This window comes from Eleginops maclovinus, chromosome 7, assembly GCF_036324505.1.
Source record: "Eleginops maclovinus isolate JMC-PN-2008 ecotype Puerto Natales chromosome 7, JC_Emac_rtc_rv5, whole genome shotgun sequence".
NCBI classification, from domain to species: domain Eukaryota; kingdom Metazoa; phylum Chordata; class Actinopteri; order Perciformes; family Eleginopidae; genus Eleginops; species Eleginops maclovinus.
Genome location: NC_086355.1, coordinates 1,439,268 through 1,459,450, shown reverse-complemented (window position 1 = coordinate 1,459,450; position 20,183 = coordinate 1,439,268). Strand labels below are relative to the sequence as shown.

The following is a 20,183-nucleotide window of genomic DNA, read 5'->3' as shown; positions in this document are numbered from 1 at the left end:
CAGGGCTAAAACAGCAGTAAGTATTCTATGAAAGAAGGGCTGAAACACCTGATATGGTCAGGTGTTTCAGCCCTTTAGACCAAAAACCAGGACTAAAGAACGAGTCACTAGTAGAACAAAACAGTGAGTGCAACACCAGAGAATAAACACAACCAAGTACTGGACAACACCAGGGCGAGAACACCAGTGAATATTATATCAAACCAGGGCTGAAACACCAGTAAGTATTGTATCAAACCAGGGCTGAAACACCAGTAAGTATTGTATCAAACCAGGGCTGAAACACCAGTAAGTATTGTATCAAACCAGGGCTGAAACACCAGTAAGTATTGTGTCAAACCAGGGCTGAAACACCAGTGAGTATTGTATCAAACCAGGGCTGAAACACCAGTAAGTATTGTGTCAAACCAGGGCTGAAACACCAGTGAGTATTGTATCAAACCAGGGCTGAAACACCAGTGAGTATTGTATCAAACCAGGGCTGAAACACCAGTGAGTATTGTGTCAAACCAGGGCTGAAACACCAGTGAGTATTGTGTCAAACCAGGGCTGAAACACCAGTAAGTATTGTGTCAAACCAGGGCTGAAACACCAGTGAGTATTGTATCAAACCAGGGCTGAAACACCAGTGAGTATTGTGTCAAACCAGGGCTGAAACACCAGTAAGTATTGTATCAAACCGGGGCTGAAACACCAGTGAGTATTGTGTCAAACCAGGGCTGAAACACCAGTAAGTATTGTGTCAAACCAGGGCTGAAACACCAGTAAGTATTGTGTCAAACCAGGGCTGAAACACCAGTAAGTATTGTATCAAACCGGGGCTGAAACACCAGTGAGTATTGTATCAAACCAGGGCTGAAACACCGGTAAGTATTGTGTCAAACCAGGGCTGAAACACCAGTAAGTATTGTATCAAACCGGGGCTGAAACACCAGTGAGTATTGTATCAAACCAGGGCTGAAACACCAGTATAATTACACCAAGCCGTGGTTAAACAAACCTGCGGTGGAAATATTCTGCTCAAACACCACATCTTAAAACATGACTGTAATTATCTGAATGACCTTCATGTACTTTCCACTTCTGGGTATTATAGGATCAGGACATTTCTGTATATCCCTCCCTCCTTCTCCTCCTCACCCTCCTCCCTCCCTCCCTCACGCTCCCTGTGTTTTGTGGCCAGCTGGAGGTCAGCATTGACGCAGCATTGCTCCATAAACCACTGGAACCACTTACTGTGTGTGAGCTCTATTGTTTCATGATGTGAAATGGAGCAAGTTGGACAAACACTGGCCAAGGTATTGTGGGAACCAACCTGGTATTTGTGTGTGTGTGTGTGTGTGTGTGTGTGTGTGTGTGTGTGTGTGTGTGTGTGTGTGTGTGTGTGTGTGTGTGTGTGTGTGTGTGTGTGTGTGTGTGTGTGTGTGTGTGTGTGTGTGTGTGTGTGTGTGTGTGTGTGTGTGTGTGTGTGTGTGTGTGTGTGTGTGTGTGTGTGTGTGTGTGTGTGTGTGTGTGTGTGTGTGTGTGTGTGTGTGTGTGTGTGTTGCACACGGCCGACCAACAACAAGTTTTTGTTTTTCTAATTTCATGCACATGTAAAACAACTTTGGAAATAAAACACCACCAAGTAATGAACCAAACCATGGACTCAATCATAACACACATGAGTAATGGACCCTAAGTAATGGACCAAACCATGGTGAAACACTCAAAGATAGTTGACAAAAGCAGGGCCGAAGCACCATCGAATACTGCATCAAACCAGAGCCTGATTGCCACTGAGTACTGGTAAACAAGGGCTAGAAAACCACAGAATATTGGACAGCAGGCAGGGCTAAAACCGGTCCAAACCAGAGATCGACACCAACGTGTACTGGGCAAACCAGGGCTAAAACAAAGCAGAATAATGGACCATATCAGGGCCATCAAAGACATTTTTAAGACCGAACAAGGGCTTGAACACCATTGAGTACTGGTCCCAAAAAGACCTGAAACACCACAAAATATTGGATCAAACCAAGGCTAAAACACCTGTGAGTACCAGACTAAACCAATGCAAAAACACCATAAAATAACAGACAAACCAGGGCTAATATACAACAGAATATTAGCCCCCAATTATTGGATAAAGCCAGATGAAGACTGGAAAACACTGCAGATTGTTAGACTGAACCAGCAAATCATATAGGACTACAAAGATGCAAACGCCACCTGAATGTTGGACTAAATCCGGGCTGCAGTTTATTGTAACAAAACTGGGCCGAAACACCAATGAGGCCTGAACCAAACGGGCTGCAGCGATACCAACAGTTGGATCACACAAGGGCTGAAACACAGAGGAAAATAAGGTCCAATCTGGGTTACAAACACCAGAGAAACCTGAGCTTAATCAGCTTCTTCCTTTGGTGTCTGTGTGTCCTGTCGCCCCGCCGCCCTCTAGTGGTGGAACAGGGCTCCCTGCAGCTTCACCGGAGCTCAGTCGCTCTGAACATGCTCTGTGTGCCGAGCTCAGCAACATGAATAGAGCCACTCAGCCTGCAGGAACACACACACCTTTTACCAACACCAGGTGTGTTTTCAGTCAGTCAACATGGAGGAAGAGGTGAGGAGGAGGAAGAGGAGGAAGAAGAGGATAAGGAGGTGTAATAGCAGTAAATCCACAAAAACATTTTCTCTTCTCTCCCATGGAAACTGCAGCTGAGAAAACACTGCTGCAAATTAGTAGGCAGGAGCTACTGGAAACATGCCTACAAACACACACACACACACACACACACACACACACACACACACACACACACACACACACACACACACACACACACACACACACACACACACACACACACACACACACACACACACACACACACACAAACTTTACTCCCATCACTGAAGGTCTAAAGGTTTGCCGTTTCTTCAGTAACTCGACCTGTGTTGATTACATTTATTTCACCCTAAATTTAGACTCATTTTATATTCAGTTTTGTCCGATATGTTTACGCGTTATTATAAAGAATCCATTTAAACCGTTATGTATGTCTCACCATGGGCATAATCCATTCAAACCTAGCAAATACAATCTCCTAAATGTGGATTTTGTATGTTTTTATTCCACAAATGATCGTTTATTTATCACTTAATTGAAATGGGACTCACCACATAAGTTAGCTTTATTATTTACACCCATAGTCTTAAGTGTTGCAGAGCTTATAGAACTAAAGCATAAATTAGCATGCTATTAATGAAAGAAAGAGAGGAACATCATTGACACAAATTCAGTTTATTATTGGAGGAATTCACAGATGCAGACTACAGGAATAAAGACGTTTGACAGCGAGATCTGAAAGAAAGACACAGACACAAAGCATATTGTATAAATTCATTTTAATGGTTCACACTTCTGTAAAGAGTCCAGAGTGTTAGTAGAGTATACTGATAAAAGTAGAGTTCTTACATTGAGCACTGACTGTTGACAGACTGTTGTATAAAAACACACAGAGCTCATTCGTACCGTCTGTAATTATGCATTTATCCCACCTCTCCCCCCGCCTCTATCTCCTGCTGGTAGCATATGATGCATTTAGTGTGTGCAACACAGCAGGATTCTCATGTGGAGAAGAAGGACTTCCTGTGTTGTACGACTCTTGAGCAAAGACCAGTCTTGTAAATGTTTAAAAAAGTGCTAGGTTTGCATATTTATTCAATGATTGCCATCGATTCTTGCTACCGTCTGAAACGTTGACTCACAGACAGCTAATCCCGTTTCTGTAAACACTATTCTTTACTTTTTGCAGAGATCATTAAAGTTACGGCCCCTGTCTTATAGTCTAAATGGCTTCAAATGTCCCCCTTCCCATCAGCATGGCAACATGGTAGAAATCAGGATTATTATGGACTATGGAATGAAGTTTTTAATATTGCTGAATTATGAATATTCTTTGACCCAAAAAGTGTCACGTACATACTGTATGGCTGTGCGTAGGGTTTAGTAAAGCTTCACCCCTCCCTTGTCTTTATTGAGTGCTTTAAGGGTTCACACTCACACACACTCTCTCTCACACACACACACACACACACACACACACACACACACACACACACACACACACACACACACACACACACACACACACACACACATTCACACACACATTTTTGCAAACACAATCAAAAAACACAGGCTTAATAATGTTTGTGCAAAAAAATATAAATGACAAAACGTAAGACTCCAAACTGTCTGATAGATGCAGAGATGAACTACATTCAGCTTCAACAGCCTGTGATAGTGCAATATCTACACACACATACAATCACATGAGCAAACACACACACACACACACACACACACACATCTCAGTGGCGACCCTGGCGCTGAGCTCCTCTGCCTCTCGCCTGCAGGATCTTATCCCATCTCTGGACAGGAACAGAAAAACAGAGAAAGAGACATTAATGACTTCTCAATCCATGCACAAAACCTGATGTTGGGCTATAGAGGAACTACAGCACGGTCACATGACTTCACGTCTCCACCGCTAAGCTAAAGAAGGCTAATGTTGGGCTATAAAGGAACTACAGCACGGTCACATGACTTCACGTCACCATCACTAAGCTAAAGGAGGCTAATGTTGGGCTATAAAGGAACTACAGCACGGTCACATGACTTCACCTCACCACCGCTAAGCTAAAGGAGGCTAATGTTGGGCTATAAAGGAACTACAGCACGGTCACATGACTTCACGTCACCACCGCTCAGCTAAAGGAGGCTAATGTTGGGCTATAAAGGAACTACAGCACGGTCACATGACTTCACGTCTCCACCGCTAAGCTAAAAGAGGCTAATGTTGGGCTATAAAGGAACTACAGCACGGTCACATGACTTCACCTCACCACCGCTCAGCTAAAGGAGGCTAATGTTGGGCTATAAAGGAACTACAGCACGGTCACATGACTTCACGTCACCACCGCTCAGCTAAAGGAGGCTAATGTTGGGCTATAAAGGAACTACAGCACGGTCACATGACTTCACGTCTCCACCGCTAAGCTAAAAGAGGCTAATGTTGGGCTATAAAGGAACTACAGCACGGTCACATGACTTCACGTCTCCACCGCTAAGCTAAAGGAGGCTAATGTTGGGCTATAAAGGAACTACAGCACGGTCACATGACTTCACGTCTCCACCGCTAAGCTAAAAGAGGCTAATGTTGGGCTATAAAGGAACTACAGCACGGTCACATGACTTCACGTCTCCACTGCTAAGCTAAAGGAGGCTAATGTTGGGCTATAAAGGAACTACAGCACGGTCACATGACTTCACCTCACCACCGCTAAGCTAAAGGAGGCCGGTTCCAGAAGTAGAAATATTGCATTCGAAACAAAGTGGTTAGTGTAGTGTTTCAGCAACTACTCACAATATAGCAGAAGCTGTTGACTTTAAACCCAAATATCTGATTACATTTTAAACTGTTGCTACAGACGGCATGTTATACAGTTCAGTTCAGTATCCATTTATAAAGCCTCCACCTGTACCGCTGCAGGTGTGTTTACACAGAAAATACCAGGAGACGCTGCGCTAGACTGCTGCTGCGGTGTGTGTGTGTGTGTGTGTGTGTGTGTGTGTGTGTGTGTGTGTGTGTGTGTGTGTGTGTGTGTGTGTGTGTTTGAATCGCACCTTGACCTTCCTGCCCATTTTTTCCTTCCACCTTTGAGCAATGGAGCCGTCAATCAGGAGCAACCTGCAACCACAAACACAGAGCAAGTTTTATTCAGGGTTTCCCCCACATCCCATGCTAAAGTCGGACAGAAATTAGAAACATTTAATGAAATGTTATTTAAGGCTTAAGGAGTAATAAGGTCTGGGAACGAGACAACTAGACTTCGTATCAGACAGCAGGCAAGTTAGTTTGCTAATCCCTGATTGGACACGTTTCACCCGAAGAAGCTTTTTGTTTAGGATCTTGTTTGTAATATCTGAAACAAAGGCTCCTTCATTGTTAGACTGAACTAGATAAAAGTAGCCTCTAACTCAATGCTGTCATACCAGCTGAAGCTAGCTAGGTGATTAAAGTATGCACTTCTGTCTCACAAAGTGTTGCAGTGATGACATATTTTTGAGGGCAGAATCCGAGGGGCCAAAAGGCAGCATCTCCCTGGTTACCTCAACACAAAGCCAATGATAATTTCCCATTGGATTTTGGATCATTGAAGAAATCAGCTTAATTTATGTCTTAGAATGAAAAAAACTCCCAAATATCCTCATCTTGTGAAAACCACAGACCCAAAACACATTCAAATAAACACTGACTTAGATGCAAGGAAACCTAAAGGACTCAACTGCTGACTCATTTTGGGGTTTTAGGACTCATTCCTGCACCACTCTATTGTTGAACAACCACTATTGAAGACCCAGTAGCAATGGTACCCAGGAATGTATCATACCAGTTTCCTGAAGTCCATCATAACACAACTCATACCTGGACGTCTCCTCATTCTCGTAGCCCATAATGAGGTACTCCTCCCCAGTAGTCAGGGGGGGACACAGGCAGGAGGAGGAGTAGTAGAGCGTCTGGACCTCCCTGGGAATGTTGACAAGGGAAGACTTGAGCACCTCCTTCACCTCCACCACCGCCGTGGGCTCCAGGCCGCGGTTCCTCACCTCCCTCACCCTCGCCCTGATCACTGAAGGAGAGAGTCGTCAGCATACATGGACACTTTGGACCTAAAGTCGCACAGAGCTTGCAAGACTTTCAATCCAAGAATAAAACAAGTAGTTGCCCAATTATCTGTGGAGCCATCAACACACCAATACTCTCGGTTGCATTTCTTAAAACAAGTCATTGTCCTTGGGGTAAATAAGAAAGCTGGACCTCAGGACAAGTGATTAGGTAATGGAGGTCAAAGTTGGCAGGTTTGGAAGATTGGACGATTCGAGTGCCCACATTTTTTCAGATTTCAGACTTTAAATTAGAGCCAAACATTATCCACTTACCAAAAAAATAAACACATCACTCAAGACTGAACTCCCGAAACCCTTTGGACTTTAGGCGTAACTACTGTGGTGGAAACTTCTGAAGCAATGGAGACGAAACTCAGAGAGACACGGGAGAGCAGGAACTTGATGTCAAAACACTGTTGGGTTTATTCAGAGTTACGGCCAGAGCACTGACAAGACATTTACTGCAGACACGAGTTGCCACAGCGGTTGCCAAACCAATTCTGGAAATCTCGACAATAGGAAGAGGGTTTAACTAGTTCTGAATGGATAATCAACATTCTTCAAACGCCAGACTAAACAAGCTCAGACAATACGGCTAACTTAAACTGTCATCTAGGTCACAAATAAGGTGTTTACCGGAGCATCTGTGTCCAGGTAAACTGGAGCTAGCTGATAGCTAAACAATAAAGCCAATCTTAGGTCAGCGTGAGCATGTACCCACTGTGGGAACAACAAGGCTTCGAAAGCCCAGGCTGCCCCTCCTTAATGGAGACAACGGCACCTGCAAGGCCGTAGAGCCAGGTCGAAGGAGGACAGAGAGAAGAGACGCAAATGAGCTAAAGATGTACAAGCTTACACGAAATACTCCCTGACAGTTACTATTCAAACAAACTCTATCAGGGACCCCCTGCTCAAAATCCCACTCCATATGTTTACTGTTTTCTTCCGGGAAGGTGTCAAAGACATCTAGAAAACCTACATTGATGGTGAAGAATTGTCCAAAAGTTGTCAGTCAGTACTTCTAAATAAGATACCTCGAAAAGTCTTCTCTGCAATAATCCCTTAGAGGCAAAATCTTAGTGAAGAAAGTAGAAAAATACAGACGAAACAGGTAAACCTATTCACTCTATTTAAGAAAATGCACCCCAAAAGAATTCAAGCAATTGGGACCATAGAGGAAAACACAGCAATGATTATAGAGCAGATTAAGACATCATTGCATTAAGAAACTAGAGGTGCAGGGGTGGAGGAGAGACCAGCAGCACCGTAACAGTTTGTTGTGGCAGGTTGGAGTCGACAGTAAAATCCCTGAAGACCACCTCGTTGTGCGCTGACGTGCCACCACGCTTCACTGAACTCCTCCGCTTTAATTATATCTGAATATTTGGAAAGTGAGCTCTTGCTTTTAATGATTGCTTGGGAAAAAGAAAATCTTCCATAATAAATGTGTTCTGTGGCCAAAGGCATTAGCGAGCTCAAGAAGTCCACATGGAAATCTCTGCTGGATTTGCCAAATCACGCCTGTGCGCCGCAATCATCTGGAAAAGCCTTTCTGGGCTTTTAGAGTTTAGTGTGTCTAATTCAATCTGAGTAACCTAACAGCCTCGGCACTGAAACCTTACCCTTTACACGAAGGAGAAAAACAACTCAGAGAGAGAAAGGATCCACTGAAGAGTTCAGAGGAAGAAACGTCGTCTAGAAGCAGAGTTTCTTCAATAGATCGCTCACATGGAGCTTTGAGCCGTGACGATCGACGATGCACACACGACAGTCTCACTTTAAAACCCGTCAACGTTTGACTTGGAAATGGACCAACAATCCAATCTAAGCTAGTTGCATGACAAAGCGCATCCCTCTTTCCTCCGAATCGTGTATGTATGTGGACTTTAGACATTGAATTATAAACGAGCTGGCTTTGGAAACAGCTCGGTTCCTGCAGCCTTAAATGAGAAGGTCACCGCCATGTCTGATCTAATGTAATTCTAGCAACTTGTCTTATAAATGTTTGTCTTCTTCATTATATATGACATTTAATCAAACCTGAAAACTACCAGAAATCTCCTTATAGCTGCTTGTTTACTGTTCGACCGTTTCTGTGTCTAATCTCCTCTGAGAATAATATATGTGCAGGTTATGATTTATCACAGAGTTCAATACGATCACTCTTCTGTTCGTATTTGTAAAAACCTGATTTAATCCCAGATGCCTCACCGTAGTTGTAGTTGTTCTTCAGGTAGGATTTCAAACCCATTTTGACCGTCTTACAGCTACAGCGATCTGCAGACACGCAAACAAACACAAAGTGGATGATCATGGGAAGCAGACATACATACACACTCTGTTCAGGATCAAACTTCATCAAAGACCAGAGTTTTATCAGCTTGTTTCAAATGGGACGAATGCTACTTCAGAATGCTAGGCTAGCAGCTTCCCACTGTTTCCAGTCCTTACGATAGGTTAAGCTCCTCGGTTGCATGGTGTAGCTTCATATCTAACATGCAGACAGAACACAAATGTGGATTTCCCAACTTGTCTAACTATTCCTCAAACTTTCAGCCCCTCCAAAGGCTGGTCCCTTCCAAGGAGAGCTGCCTTATCAGAGGTATTAAACAGACAGGTTACCTCCATCTGGTCCTCTGCAGTGGAGGCTTTTGGAGTCCATTGGAAAGTCTGGACTGGATTCTGTCAGAAAACCAAACCCAGAAATCATCAGCGCTCAGATGAGGTACGTTGGGAAGAAATACACGATTTCCGCAAGAACAACTGGCTGCATGTCTCTTTGTGTCTACACCGATCTACCTAATATCTATTCAACAAGCTAACACCATGAGCTAACTTCCTGCAAATCCTGGGTTGAAAAGGAGGTCAAAGGTCCTCCTCACCTGGGTTACACCTGGCTGGGTCCTGGTAGTACGGATCTGCAGAGACACAGGAAGAAATGGTGTCAGAAATCAAGTGGAGAATAACAACTATTGAAGCACGTTGAGTATTTAACCAGTCGGCTAGAATGTATTTCCTCAGTCTCATCATGAGCCTCAGTCTTCATCATGTCTTCATCATGAGCCTGAGTCTTCATCATGTCTTCATCTTGAGCCTGAGTCTTCATCATGTCTTCATCATGAGCCTCAGTCTTCATCATGTCTTCATCATGAGCCTGAGTCTTCATCATGTCTTCATCATGAGCCTCAGTCTTCATCATGTCTTCATCATGAGCCTGAGTCTTCATCATGTCTTCATCTTGAGCCTGAGTCTTCATCATGTCTTCATCTTGAGCCTCAGTCTTCATCATGTCTTCATCATGAGCCTCAGTCTTCATCATGTCTTCATCATGAGCCTCAGTCTTCATCATGTCTTCATCTTGAGCCTGAGTCTTCATCATGTCTTTATCATGAGCCTGAGTCTTCATCATGAGCCTCAGTCTTCATCATGTCTTCATCTTGAGCCTCAGTCTTCATCATGTTTTCATCATGAGCCTCAGTCTTCATCATGTCTTCATCATGAGCCTGAGTCTTCATCATGTCTTTATTATGAGCCTCAGTCTTCATCATGTCTTCATCATGAGCCTGAGTCTTCATCATGTCTTCATCTTGAGCCTCAGTCTTCATCATGTCTTCATCATGAGCCTCGGTCTTCATCATGAGCCTGAGTCTTCATCATGTCTTCATCTTGAGCCTCAGTCTTTATCATGTCTTCATCATGAGCCTGAGTCTTCATCATGTCTTCATCATGAGCCTGAGTCTTCATCATGAGCCTGAGTCTTCATCATGAGCCCTATTCTTCATAATGAGCCTGAGTCTTCATCATGAGCCTGAGTCTTCATCATGAGCCTGAGTCTTCATCATGAGCCTGAGTCTTCATCATGAGCCTGAGTCTTCATCATGAGCCTAGTCTTCATCATGAGCCCTAGTCTTCAGAGGGTTCATTTTGTTCTGCTACGGTGCAACTGTCCTGAAACCTTACTTTGACTGGTGTACTTTAGATTCCTGCCGGTGGGAGACGCTTGTTCATGACAAAAGCAGCTCAGTGGTTTCCAGCAGTGGTCCTGGGGGTTGATATGAACGGTGATGACATGGCAGAAGAATCAATCCCGCTGAGCATGATAAACTAAACACATGGAAGAAGGTGCAGCTAGCATTGACTCCAAGGTAGTGGCACAGGAGAGTGTGTGTGTGTGTGTGTGTGTGTGTGTGTGTGTGTGTGTGTGTGTGTGTGTGTGTGTGTGTGTGTGTGTGTGTGTGTGTGTGTGTGTGTGTGTGTGTGTGTGTGTGTGTGTGTGTGTGTGTGTGTGTTGAACAACTGGAAATCAATATCAATCGTTGTTTTGATTGCTGGATATTCTTTAGTCCTGTTGATGCTTCACTTCTCATGTGCAGAGAAGACTTTTGGTCGGATTTGATTTCGTGAGCAGTTTCCAAACGTAGGAATGAATACAGAACATCTAATCTGAGCAGAACCGAGCTGTTGGCAGCGCCACAGTGACTTCCACATCAAGAGAGCGATCAATTCAAACACACAGACTTTGGAGGGAAACTTCTGAACAGGAACTTTCCGACTGAAACTCCCCGCCATGACTCCAGCGGTCCACCCTCGCTGAACCTCAGCAAATCAACAAATCACGCCGAGGGAAAATCCCCAAACCCCGCTGAGCCCGGGCTGCTCGGAGATACGTGGGTGTATCATTATGGAGGTCAAGGGGATTGAGATGAGGGTTTTTTTCAGGACTGGCGGGTCCCGGGCCTGCTTCAAGAAGCGGAGGACAGTGAGGGTTTTATTGAGTGTAAAACGAGTGGGCCGCCTGCATCAAGGAGCTCTTTGAGAAAGTCAGTGGGAGTGAAGTCGAAGGGGAAATGACTCACGCTATCTGTGCAAGGGGAGCAGAAACTCACTGCTGAGAGTAAAACATGTACTGCGATAGGGTTCAGTTAGGCAGGGAGAAGTGCTTCCTGATGGGCCAGGTTTTTCACTTAGAGAGGGAAATATACTTATCCACAAGTAGTCTCCACACTGAGACCTTTACAGGAGTAAGTGACAGAGCTTATAACATTACAGAAGTTATCCCAGTAAACTATGTCTGAGATGTGTTCCTCATTCCACCTGATGCCTTTCCGTCATACTGGACTCTTCACGGCCCAATCACAGACTATTGGTCGACCGACGGAGGCTTTACTAAACCAAAAGGATCATAATTACACTTTCTAATTTGAAGTCTTTCGTTGGTATATTTGGGTTCTTGTGAAGCACCAAAGCTTCTGAATTCTTGGTGGAAAATTGATATCAGATATGGGTCTTGGAATCGGCTGTGGCAAATTGGCTCAACTGTGACCCGGATAATAGTTAGTGGAAGAGTCGGAGCCTCTCTCTCTTGCTGTAGAATATTAAGAATGAAGATGGAAGAAAAATCCTGAACTGTAAACCCGACAGGCTTTTTGAATTGAATGAGAGGTTTTACATTTTGAAAAAGAAGTAAGAAATATGAAAAAAGATTCAGATGTTTTTCAGTCGATTTTGGAAAAAATCCAGAAATTTGAAAAAAATCTGAACTTTTAGGAAAAAAGTGAACATTTAGAAGAAATAGTCAGAAATACAAAAAAGTTGGAATTTGGAGAAAAAAAGTCAGACTTTTAAGAAGAAAATCAAATGAAAGAAATTGGGAGACAAACAGTGTGAAGGAGTACTTTAAGAAGAGGATCCGGGCCCCAGGAAGAAGGAGTTAGAGTAACGAGAAGACAGCGGGACATTTTTACATGAAAGATATAACAATGGTAGCTAAAGGTATATCTACCCGGCCCCTCTGCCTTGACGATGGCCTCCGGGGAGATGCAGACTCCGCGGTCGTACAGCGGCAGCTCGCTGCAGGCCAGGCTGTCGGGCCAGCTGTGGTTGTAGCGCTTCATCACCGGCTCGCAGCCGGACTTCGCCCGCTCACACACCGCCTTGCAGGGTTTGATGGGCTCGTGCTGGAAGTCGATGGTGCAGATGGGAGCGTACATGGCGCACAGGAAGAAGAGCAGATCCTGACTGCAGCCGGTTCCTGAGACACAGAGGGGTGTGTCAATAGTGTGGAAGTCTTTAGCACAGTTTGAGGTGGGTCAGATTCTTGGTTGCAAAGGGTTCGGGCTAATCCATGTGTCATGCAACCTGGTTGATTTAAAGGAAAAACATTTTCACACTACTGAAAGAGAAGTCTATCTGATAGGACATCCTTATTTCAGATTATTGGGGGCGGGTGGGGGGACCAGGAACAGGAAACACAGCCATGCATTTCTGGAAATACTTCTGCAGCAGGTTGATGTTGACCAGAAACAGGGTGAAAGGTTTCTTTGTATTTTGCAAAAATATCACAGCAATATCAGTGGGATTGATCTGAAAAGATTCACCCTGAGAAGCAAATGGTTGAGGGATCATAAACTATAACAGATTAGAGTTACAGTAACCTCGACCCAATGTTCTTCCTGGTTTATGCAAAGGAAAACACTTTCCATAACTTCTTCTAGAGAAGTCTGTCTTATAGAGAATCAGCTCCTGAAAAGATTTAGTGCAAACATTTGTTTGCAGAAGAACATCTGTGTTCATGGAAATATCTCTGCTCCAGGAAGGATGCTGATGACCAGAAACAAGTCCTTTAATATTGCAGAAGTATCAGTTTCCATGGTGCGGCCTGTTTCCATCTGAACTATAAAAGATACCCCGGGGGAGCAGAACGGTTCAGCTCACGTTTTCTGCAGGGAAACATAAACTATAATAACACTTCAGATGTTCCCTTTTCCGTTGTCGGACATTTCTGGGGAAACCCTGTGTTTCTTTAGGCCTCTGGCTGGATGTTTCCCATGGCAGCGGTTGACTGACATTGGAGAGAGGACTCCCTTCTCTTACATCAGTGAGGGAACAGTGCGTTCAGGGACATGTGGCTAACCGCACACCGGATCTGAACTGCCTGCCGCCCCGCTGAACGCTTCACACATGACGACCACAGCGGGTTCTGCACTCGCTGAGGAGGAATCCGTGGAGCGGGATAGAGGTTTGGCTGCACAATAGACTCACAGAAACCTTGTGAACTTGTGACCTGAATCTGCTTCCTGGTTTCTGGCCTGCTGGTCTTTCATTAGGACATTTTTCTGGTTTAAAGCTTGTTGCTTTTCCACGTTCCACCTCCATTCCTCCAACCTCAGCTGAGCTGCAGCTTCAGCCAATACCTAAATGTATTCATAGAAGACAGATGTGTCTGCATGGAATATTATAGCAGTTCATTAGCTTGTCCACATGCCTTTAGGTTTCATTCTTCTTGTTCAGCTCCAAACTCTTTCACCACAGAACCATGGCAACTGACTTCTACATGTAACGTTAGAAACATCTTACTCCAACTCGCTGCATGTATGTAAATGTTTGCAGCTGCAGTTGAACTCGAGGAAATGCACCGTGATATTTGAACAGAATTTAACCAAAATGTGACATCTTCTGAAGTGTGTGTGTTTGCTAATTAGTGTCTGAAATGAGAAGCTTTAAAAGAATAACATATAAACAAACCTTTGCTCTGAGGCCAGACACCAAACCAGCAACACATATTCAGCTTTATAAAACATATCAAGATGTGTAGGTTTCGTTGGAAAGGTCCCAGAAAAGGATGCAACTATTGATTGAACAGGTAGTTTGTTTAGGAGCCTGAAGGTCTTCATAACATTATGTTCAAACACATTCATCAAATGCTCTGAAAATCTAACACTCTTTCTTTATCCAAACTCTGTCCTATCTTTGAGAGTTGAATCTGTTTTTGTTCTGAAAAGAGTTCCTTTCCAAGAACTAGGATGTCCGAAAACATTCTGCGGTCTGCAGAGAGACTTGGAGCATGATCATTATTTCAGAATCCTGAGAAAAGTGTTGATGAAAGAAGAGGAAGGTATTAAAAGGTGAATCAAATATCATATTATACATCACCTCTGCTGTACACTGAGCCAGTTAGTGTTTAACCCTCCATGCTTCATCACAACTCAAAGTCATATGTTTGTTATGTTTGATTTCACTTTCAAACGATTAAAAATCAACCAAGTAATTGTTCTGTTTTATATTCATCTTAAGCATCTTCCCACTGCAGTGGACAGCATGCATCAAAGGTACAACATTTCACCAACACATCATCACTTACAATAACCAGAATCCCCTCTCTGGTTGGAGATTCAGTTCCTTCCAATCACTGGACCGTAAAGCTGCAGCGATTACTCAAACTGAATATTGACTGCTTTAATGTATATCTGATCTAGAAACGTTCCTGATACGTGTCAGTTCCGGTTCCTTAACTGTCAAAATATCAATTAGTTTGACTTCTTTTAACGTCAAAGTAAAATAATAGATTTGGTTTTATGTCCGACACAAAGGACAGGACGTTTAATGACATCCTCTTTGGATTCAGGAAACTTTGAAGTGCATTTTTACTCTTTGTTTTATACACTTAGGAAATGCACAAGGAAATGTATCATGAATTTAATCAAATCTTTCAGTGCTAAAATAACACCCATATTCAGGAGTGGCTTTAAAGGCGGTTTTTCTGACAGTAGACTCTCCAAAATAAAGGCTGATTTGGGGCCAATAACATCTGTACTGGGTCTGCTGGTGGTTTTTCTACACATGGATAAAGTTAACCAGTAGAGCGTCCGTGCCCTGAAGAAGAATTTCATTCTGATCCAATAACTTTTTCAGTGTTTGCATGATTTTCTCCAGTAGTGCACAATGCTACACACATGCTGCTGCAGCTATTTTAGGGTTTTGGCAACAGTCCGCAGGAAATACCAGGATCTCTATTCCCGGTATCATGTTTATGGGCTTTAAAATTATGAGTCTGTTAATATTTGAGAAGATACTCGGAGTCTGGATGATGTTCAGCCTTCCAGAGAAGAAATATCCTTAAGTCTTTTTTCCTGTAAATAGTGAACTGTTCCTCCACAAACCGTCAGTTCTCTGTAACTCTGAGCCGCAGGTTTCTGGAGTATAAGCTTCATCAGAAAGATCGTTTCAACAGAAATGTTTCCATGATCTTCGAGTGAAACGATGGTTTAAGGTTTCCTAAGATTCAAAACCAGATCCAGCTCTGCAAAGTGGTTTATTCCTCCTGCAGATACAAATCAGGAGAATGATGCTAACGTGCTACGCTACGATACAGCTGCACATTGTGTAAAAACTGCATCATCATTTGGTTTTGAAACACATTTGCTTCCTGCTGAGATAAAGACTCACAGCACAGAATGCAAAGTCACTGGGCAGATGTGTCATAAGAGGTAAAGTAGTCCCATGTAAACACGTTGACACATGGGGACCTTTGTAGAAAACGGAACTTTTATTGACAATTTCTGTCTCAAAGCCGAGCCTTTATTGAAATACTACATCTAGATTTCTGCCTCTGCTGCCTACTTTCCTTTCTTCACATCTCTCTACCCCCGGCTCCACTTACCTTGTCACCATTACTTTCTTTTATACAATAAAAACAGATTCATCGGCTGATTATTTGGTCGACTAATTGATCCTTTAGTATAATGTCCTAAAAGAGAGGAAAGGGTCCAAACCATGGTTTAAAAACAGAGGAGAATAAACAGACGGGAAGCGGAAAGCAGACCATAATGGATGCTTATTTTCTAACAATCACAAAAACAATCCACTGATTCCAATTAGAACCATTTCATTAGTCCATTAATTCAGCCTTTACTAATCCTGTCTTTAAGCCTTTACCGCTGTCTGCATCACAACGATAGAGGCAATGACAATAAAGGGCCTTTTGGAGTCTTTTATCAAACATATATATATATACATATATGTATATATATATATATTTATATATATATATATACATATATTTATATATATATATAAATATATGTATATATATATATATTTATTTATATTTATATATATATATGTTTGATAAAAGACTTTTAGAAGAATTAGTTAATTAATTAACTTTGATTAACATTTTTTTGTCTTCAACATAAGTATTTCTTCTATTTGGTTTTCATGATTATGACTTTAAAAAACGTGTTTTCAACCAAAGGAAAACAGATGGATGTTTTATTCGACATTTTGAAAGAAATAGACCCTTAAAAAAAGGTCTAACATTTGAACTTCAGCCTGCGCATTGAGCAGTGAGGTGCTGTGTTTAGAACTCAAATCACAACTGGTTTTAAATTCCAAACTAACACAAAGTGCAAAAAAAAAAGAGTATGAAACAATTAGAGGTAATTGATAGTGTGTGTGTGTGTGTGCGTGTGCGTGTGCGTGTGCGTGTGGGGGGGGGGCGGGGTAACTAGCTCCCAATTACACAACCAAACAAAGTACTTTTTAAGTGATGTTTTATCTTTTATCACAGCTAGTTCAACATGCTGAAACAACACGAAGACACACATTTGAGCTGAACTAGTGCACGAGTCCGCGAGCTGATTAGAGTTAATTGATTACGGGGGTAATTAGTGCCCACTCACCCAGCAGCCCCTCGAACTGTTCTATCGCCAGCACCGCGTTGTCCTGCGTGCTGTGGTGGAGGTGATTCGGCATCTTGGTCATGTTCCAGGGCATGGACCAGCACAACGGGATCCGGACCGGCTCACAGGAGGCCGACCGAACCGGGGCCGGAAACAGGGCGAGAGAGGCGGCCAGCAGAGACACACAGAGCCCCGGGGAGAGCATGGCGGTGCTCGGTGCGGAGGGATACAGATCCAGATAAAACTCCTGCAGAGGGTCTGCAGCTGGAGAGGAGGAGCTGCTCTCTTATGGACCCTCACCGTCTCTTCCTCCCTCCTTCTTCTTCCTCCTCCTCCTCTTCCTCCTCCTCTTATCCTGCATGCTAACAGTTATATTCCTTTTAGATGAAAAGACAACAACCGTAAATCCGTTCGAAGCTCGTGTGTGTATTAATACACAGAGCGAAATCAGTCAGTCCTCACCCTCTCCCGGAATAATACCTAAAGTAGAAAGGGACTGAGTGCACACATTTTCAGGTACTTGCAGTTTACTGGAGTATTCTATACTTTCTATATTCTAACGTTTCTTGCTTTTAGATAACGTGCCATAATCACATGTGAATATTTGGAAGTTGTTTCATCATCTGTGATATAAACTTTGGGCTGTGAGGAGTTGTAATATTTCATGGTGCAAAGTAACTAAGTACTTAAGTACTGTTCTTAAGTACAACTTTTAACCACTTGATAATGTCCATTTCCTGCTACTTAAGAGGTCATAACACACACACACACACACACACACACACACACACACACACACACACACACACACACACACACACACACACACACACACACACACACACACACACACACACACACACACACACACACACACACTTTAGTGCATCTATAATTATAATAAAAAGTACATTTATCATTCTTTAAATATTGCATTAGAAGTTCTTTAAACTCAGGAACATTTTGAATGCAGGACAAGAAACACTGCCCTCAGTTTCTGCAAAAGGAACTTCAGAATAAATCGGTAACCTGAGCTCTGACAGAGTAAATGCAGTGTGACATGACGGGATCTGTATGGTTTAGTTGAAGAAGACACTTGAAAGCACGATGAAAGCAAGTTTCCACATTTTCTCTAATCTGATCTAAACATTTGCAGTCAGATATTTGTCCAAAAAGTGTCCGTACCAAAATAAGAGCACGATTATTCCCATATGAACTTCAAGTACAATTTAAAAGCATCCTGACTCTACTACTCCATCTACACACAGACTTAAAACAATCCAACATACAAACACTACATATTAATACATATATTCTGTATGACGCTGCAAACTGTGTGTGTGTGTGTGTGTGTGTGTGTGTGTGTGTGTGTGTGTGTGTGTGTGTGTGTGTGTGTGTGTGTGTGTGTGTGTGTGTGTGTGTGTGTGTGTGTGTGTGTGTGAGAGAGCAGTAATGGTTGTCAGATGTTGCAGGAGCTTCCCATGTCCAGGTTGAATTCAAGCCAGCACACACACACACACACACACACACACACACACACACACACACACACACACACACACACACACACACACACACACACACACACACACACACACACACACACACACTCTCTCTCTCTCTCTCCGGGTTTTCTGACTCATGGATCAACATGCAGAGGTCTGAATCAGCACTCCCCCCCCCCCTTTGTTCTCATGATTTCATCTCCTTCAGTTTCTGACCTAAAATCTGCGCACACATCAGATCTGTTTTTAGCTTGCCTATTTCTCCTTGTTTCCTTTCCTCCTCTCCTCTTTTGTCCTTGCTTCCCTTTAAATGTCTCTTTTCTGTCTCCCTGCTTCCTTTCCTATCGTCTCTTTTCTACTTGTTTCCTTTCCTCTCATCCCCTCCTTTCTCCTGTTTCGTTTCCTTTTCTCTCATGTGATGTTCTCTTTGTTTACTTTCCTCTCCTCTCTTTTTGTCTCCTTGTTTCCTTTCACTTCTCTCATCTCCTCTTATCATCACTTCTCTCCTCTTCTCTTTCTTCCTTTCTCATCTCCTCCTTTCTCCTGTTTCGTTTCCTTTCCTCTCATGTGATGTTCTCTTTGTTTACTTTCCTCTCCTCTCTTTTTGTCTCCTTGTTTCCTTTCACTTCTCTCATCTCCCCTTATCATCACTTCTCTCCTCTTCTCTTTTTTCCTTTCTCATCTCCTCCTTTCTCCTGTTTCGTTTCCTTTTCTCTCGTCTCATCTTTGTCCTTGTTTCCTTTCCTCTTATCTTTTCTCCTCTCGTCTCTTTGTTTCCTCTCCTTTCCTCTAGTCTCGTTACTCATTTTTAACTCTCCCTTTCTCTATCTGAGATACAAATCAAACTTAACTCCTTTAGAAGTAGAAACCTGACCTGTGTGTGTGTGTGAGTGTGTGTGTGTGTGTGTGTGTGTGTGTGTGTGTGTGTGTGTGTGTGTGTGTGTGTGTGTGTGTGTGTGTGTGTGTGTGTGAACAGAAGATATCTCCTCTCTCTTTCTCTGTATGTGGAAATACACTTGGAAACTTCCAGGATCTTTCCAACATAAATAGGACTGCAACTGTATTTCACACACGCACGCACGCACGCACGCACGCACACACACACACACACACACACACACCTGATGCATGCATTATTATACATTACCCACAATGCAACTGGAGTGCTGTGCTTCTCATATGGTGGCTAGATTTGTAGTTTTCAAAATAAAAGCATGGACGTGGCTCCCTCTAGTGGACTACACAGGAAACAGCACCCTCTACTGAAGTGTCCATTTATCTTTTGGACTTTTTATTATTATGTTAGTTTATATTTATGTCATTATATTGAAACTAATGCTCATTTATTCTTAATTTGTAGTTTCAGTGATGAGTTTATGTTTTTATTTCCACAAAGGACACCTTACTGACAATTCAAGGTGTTTATTTTTATTTACGATATATTTCCTAAAGTGAGTAAACTTTGGTGTTAGTGTGTGTGGTACATTTGGTGGATGTGTCTCT

At 42.9% G+C, this 20,183-nt stretch overlaps 1 protein-coding gene across 1 annotated transcript; it reads right to left on the bottom strand.

Annotated features, from left to right (window-relative positions):
* Positions 1-3,370: 3,370 nt before the first annotated feature.
* Positions 3,371-17,447, bottom strand: frzb (frizzled related protein). Its single transcript, XM_063888556.1, has 8 exons — positions 17,176-17,447; positions 12,498-12,746; positions 9,598-9,633; positions 9,338-9,397; positions 8,927-8,992; positions 6,474-6,678; positions 5,672-5,735; positions 3,371-4,416 (listed from the first exon to the last, which is right to left on the bottom strand). Exons 1-8 carry the CDS (start codon positions 17,378-17,380, stop codon positions 4,357-4,359), a joined length of 945 nt encoding a protein of 314 aa, XP_063744626.1. The 5' UTR covers positions 17,381-17,447; the 3' UTR covers positions 3,371-4,356.
* Positions 17,448-20,183: the final 2,736 nt, after the last annotated feature.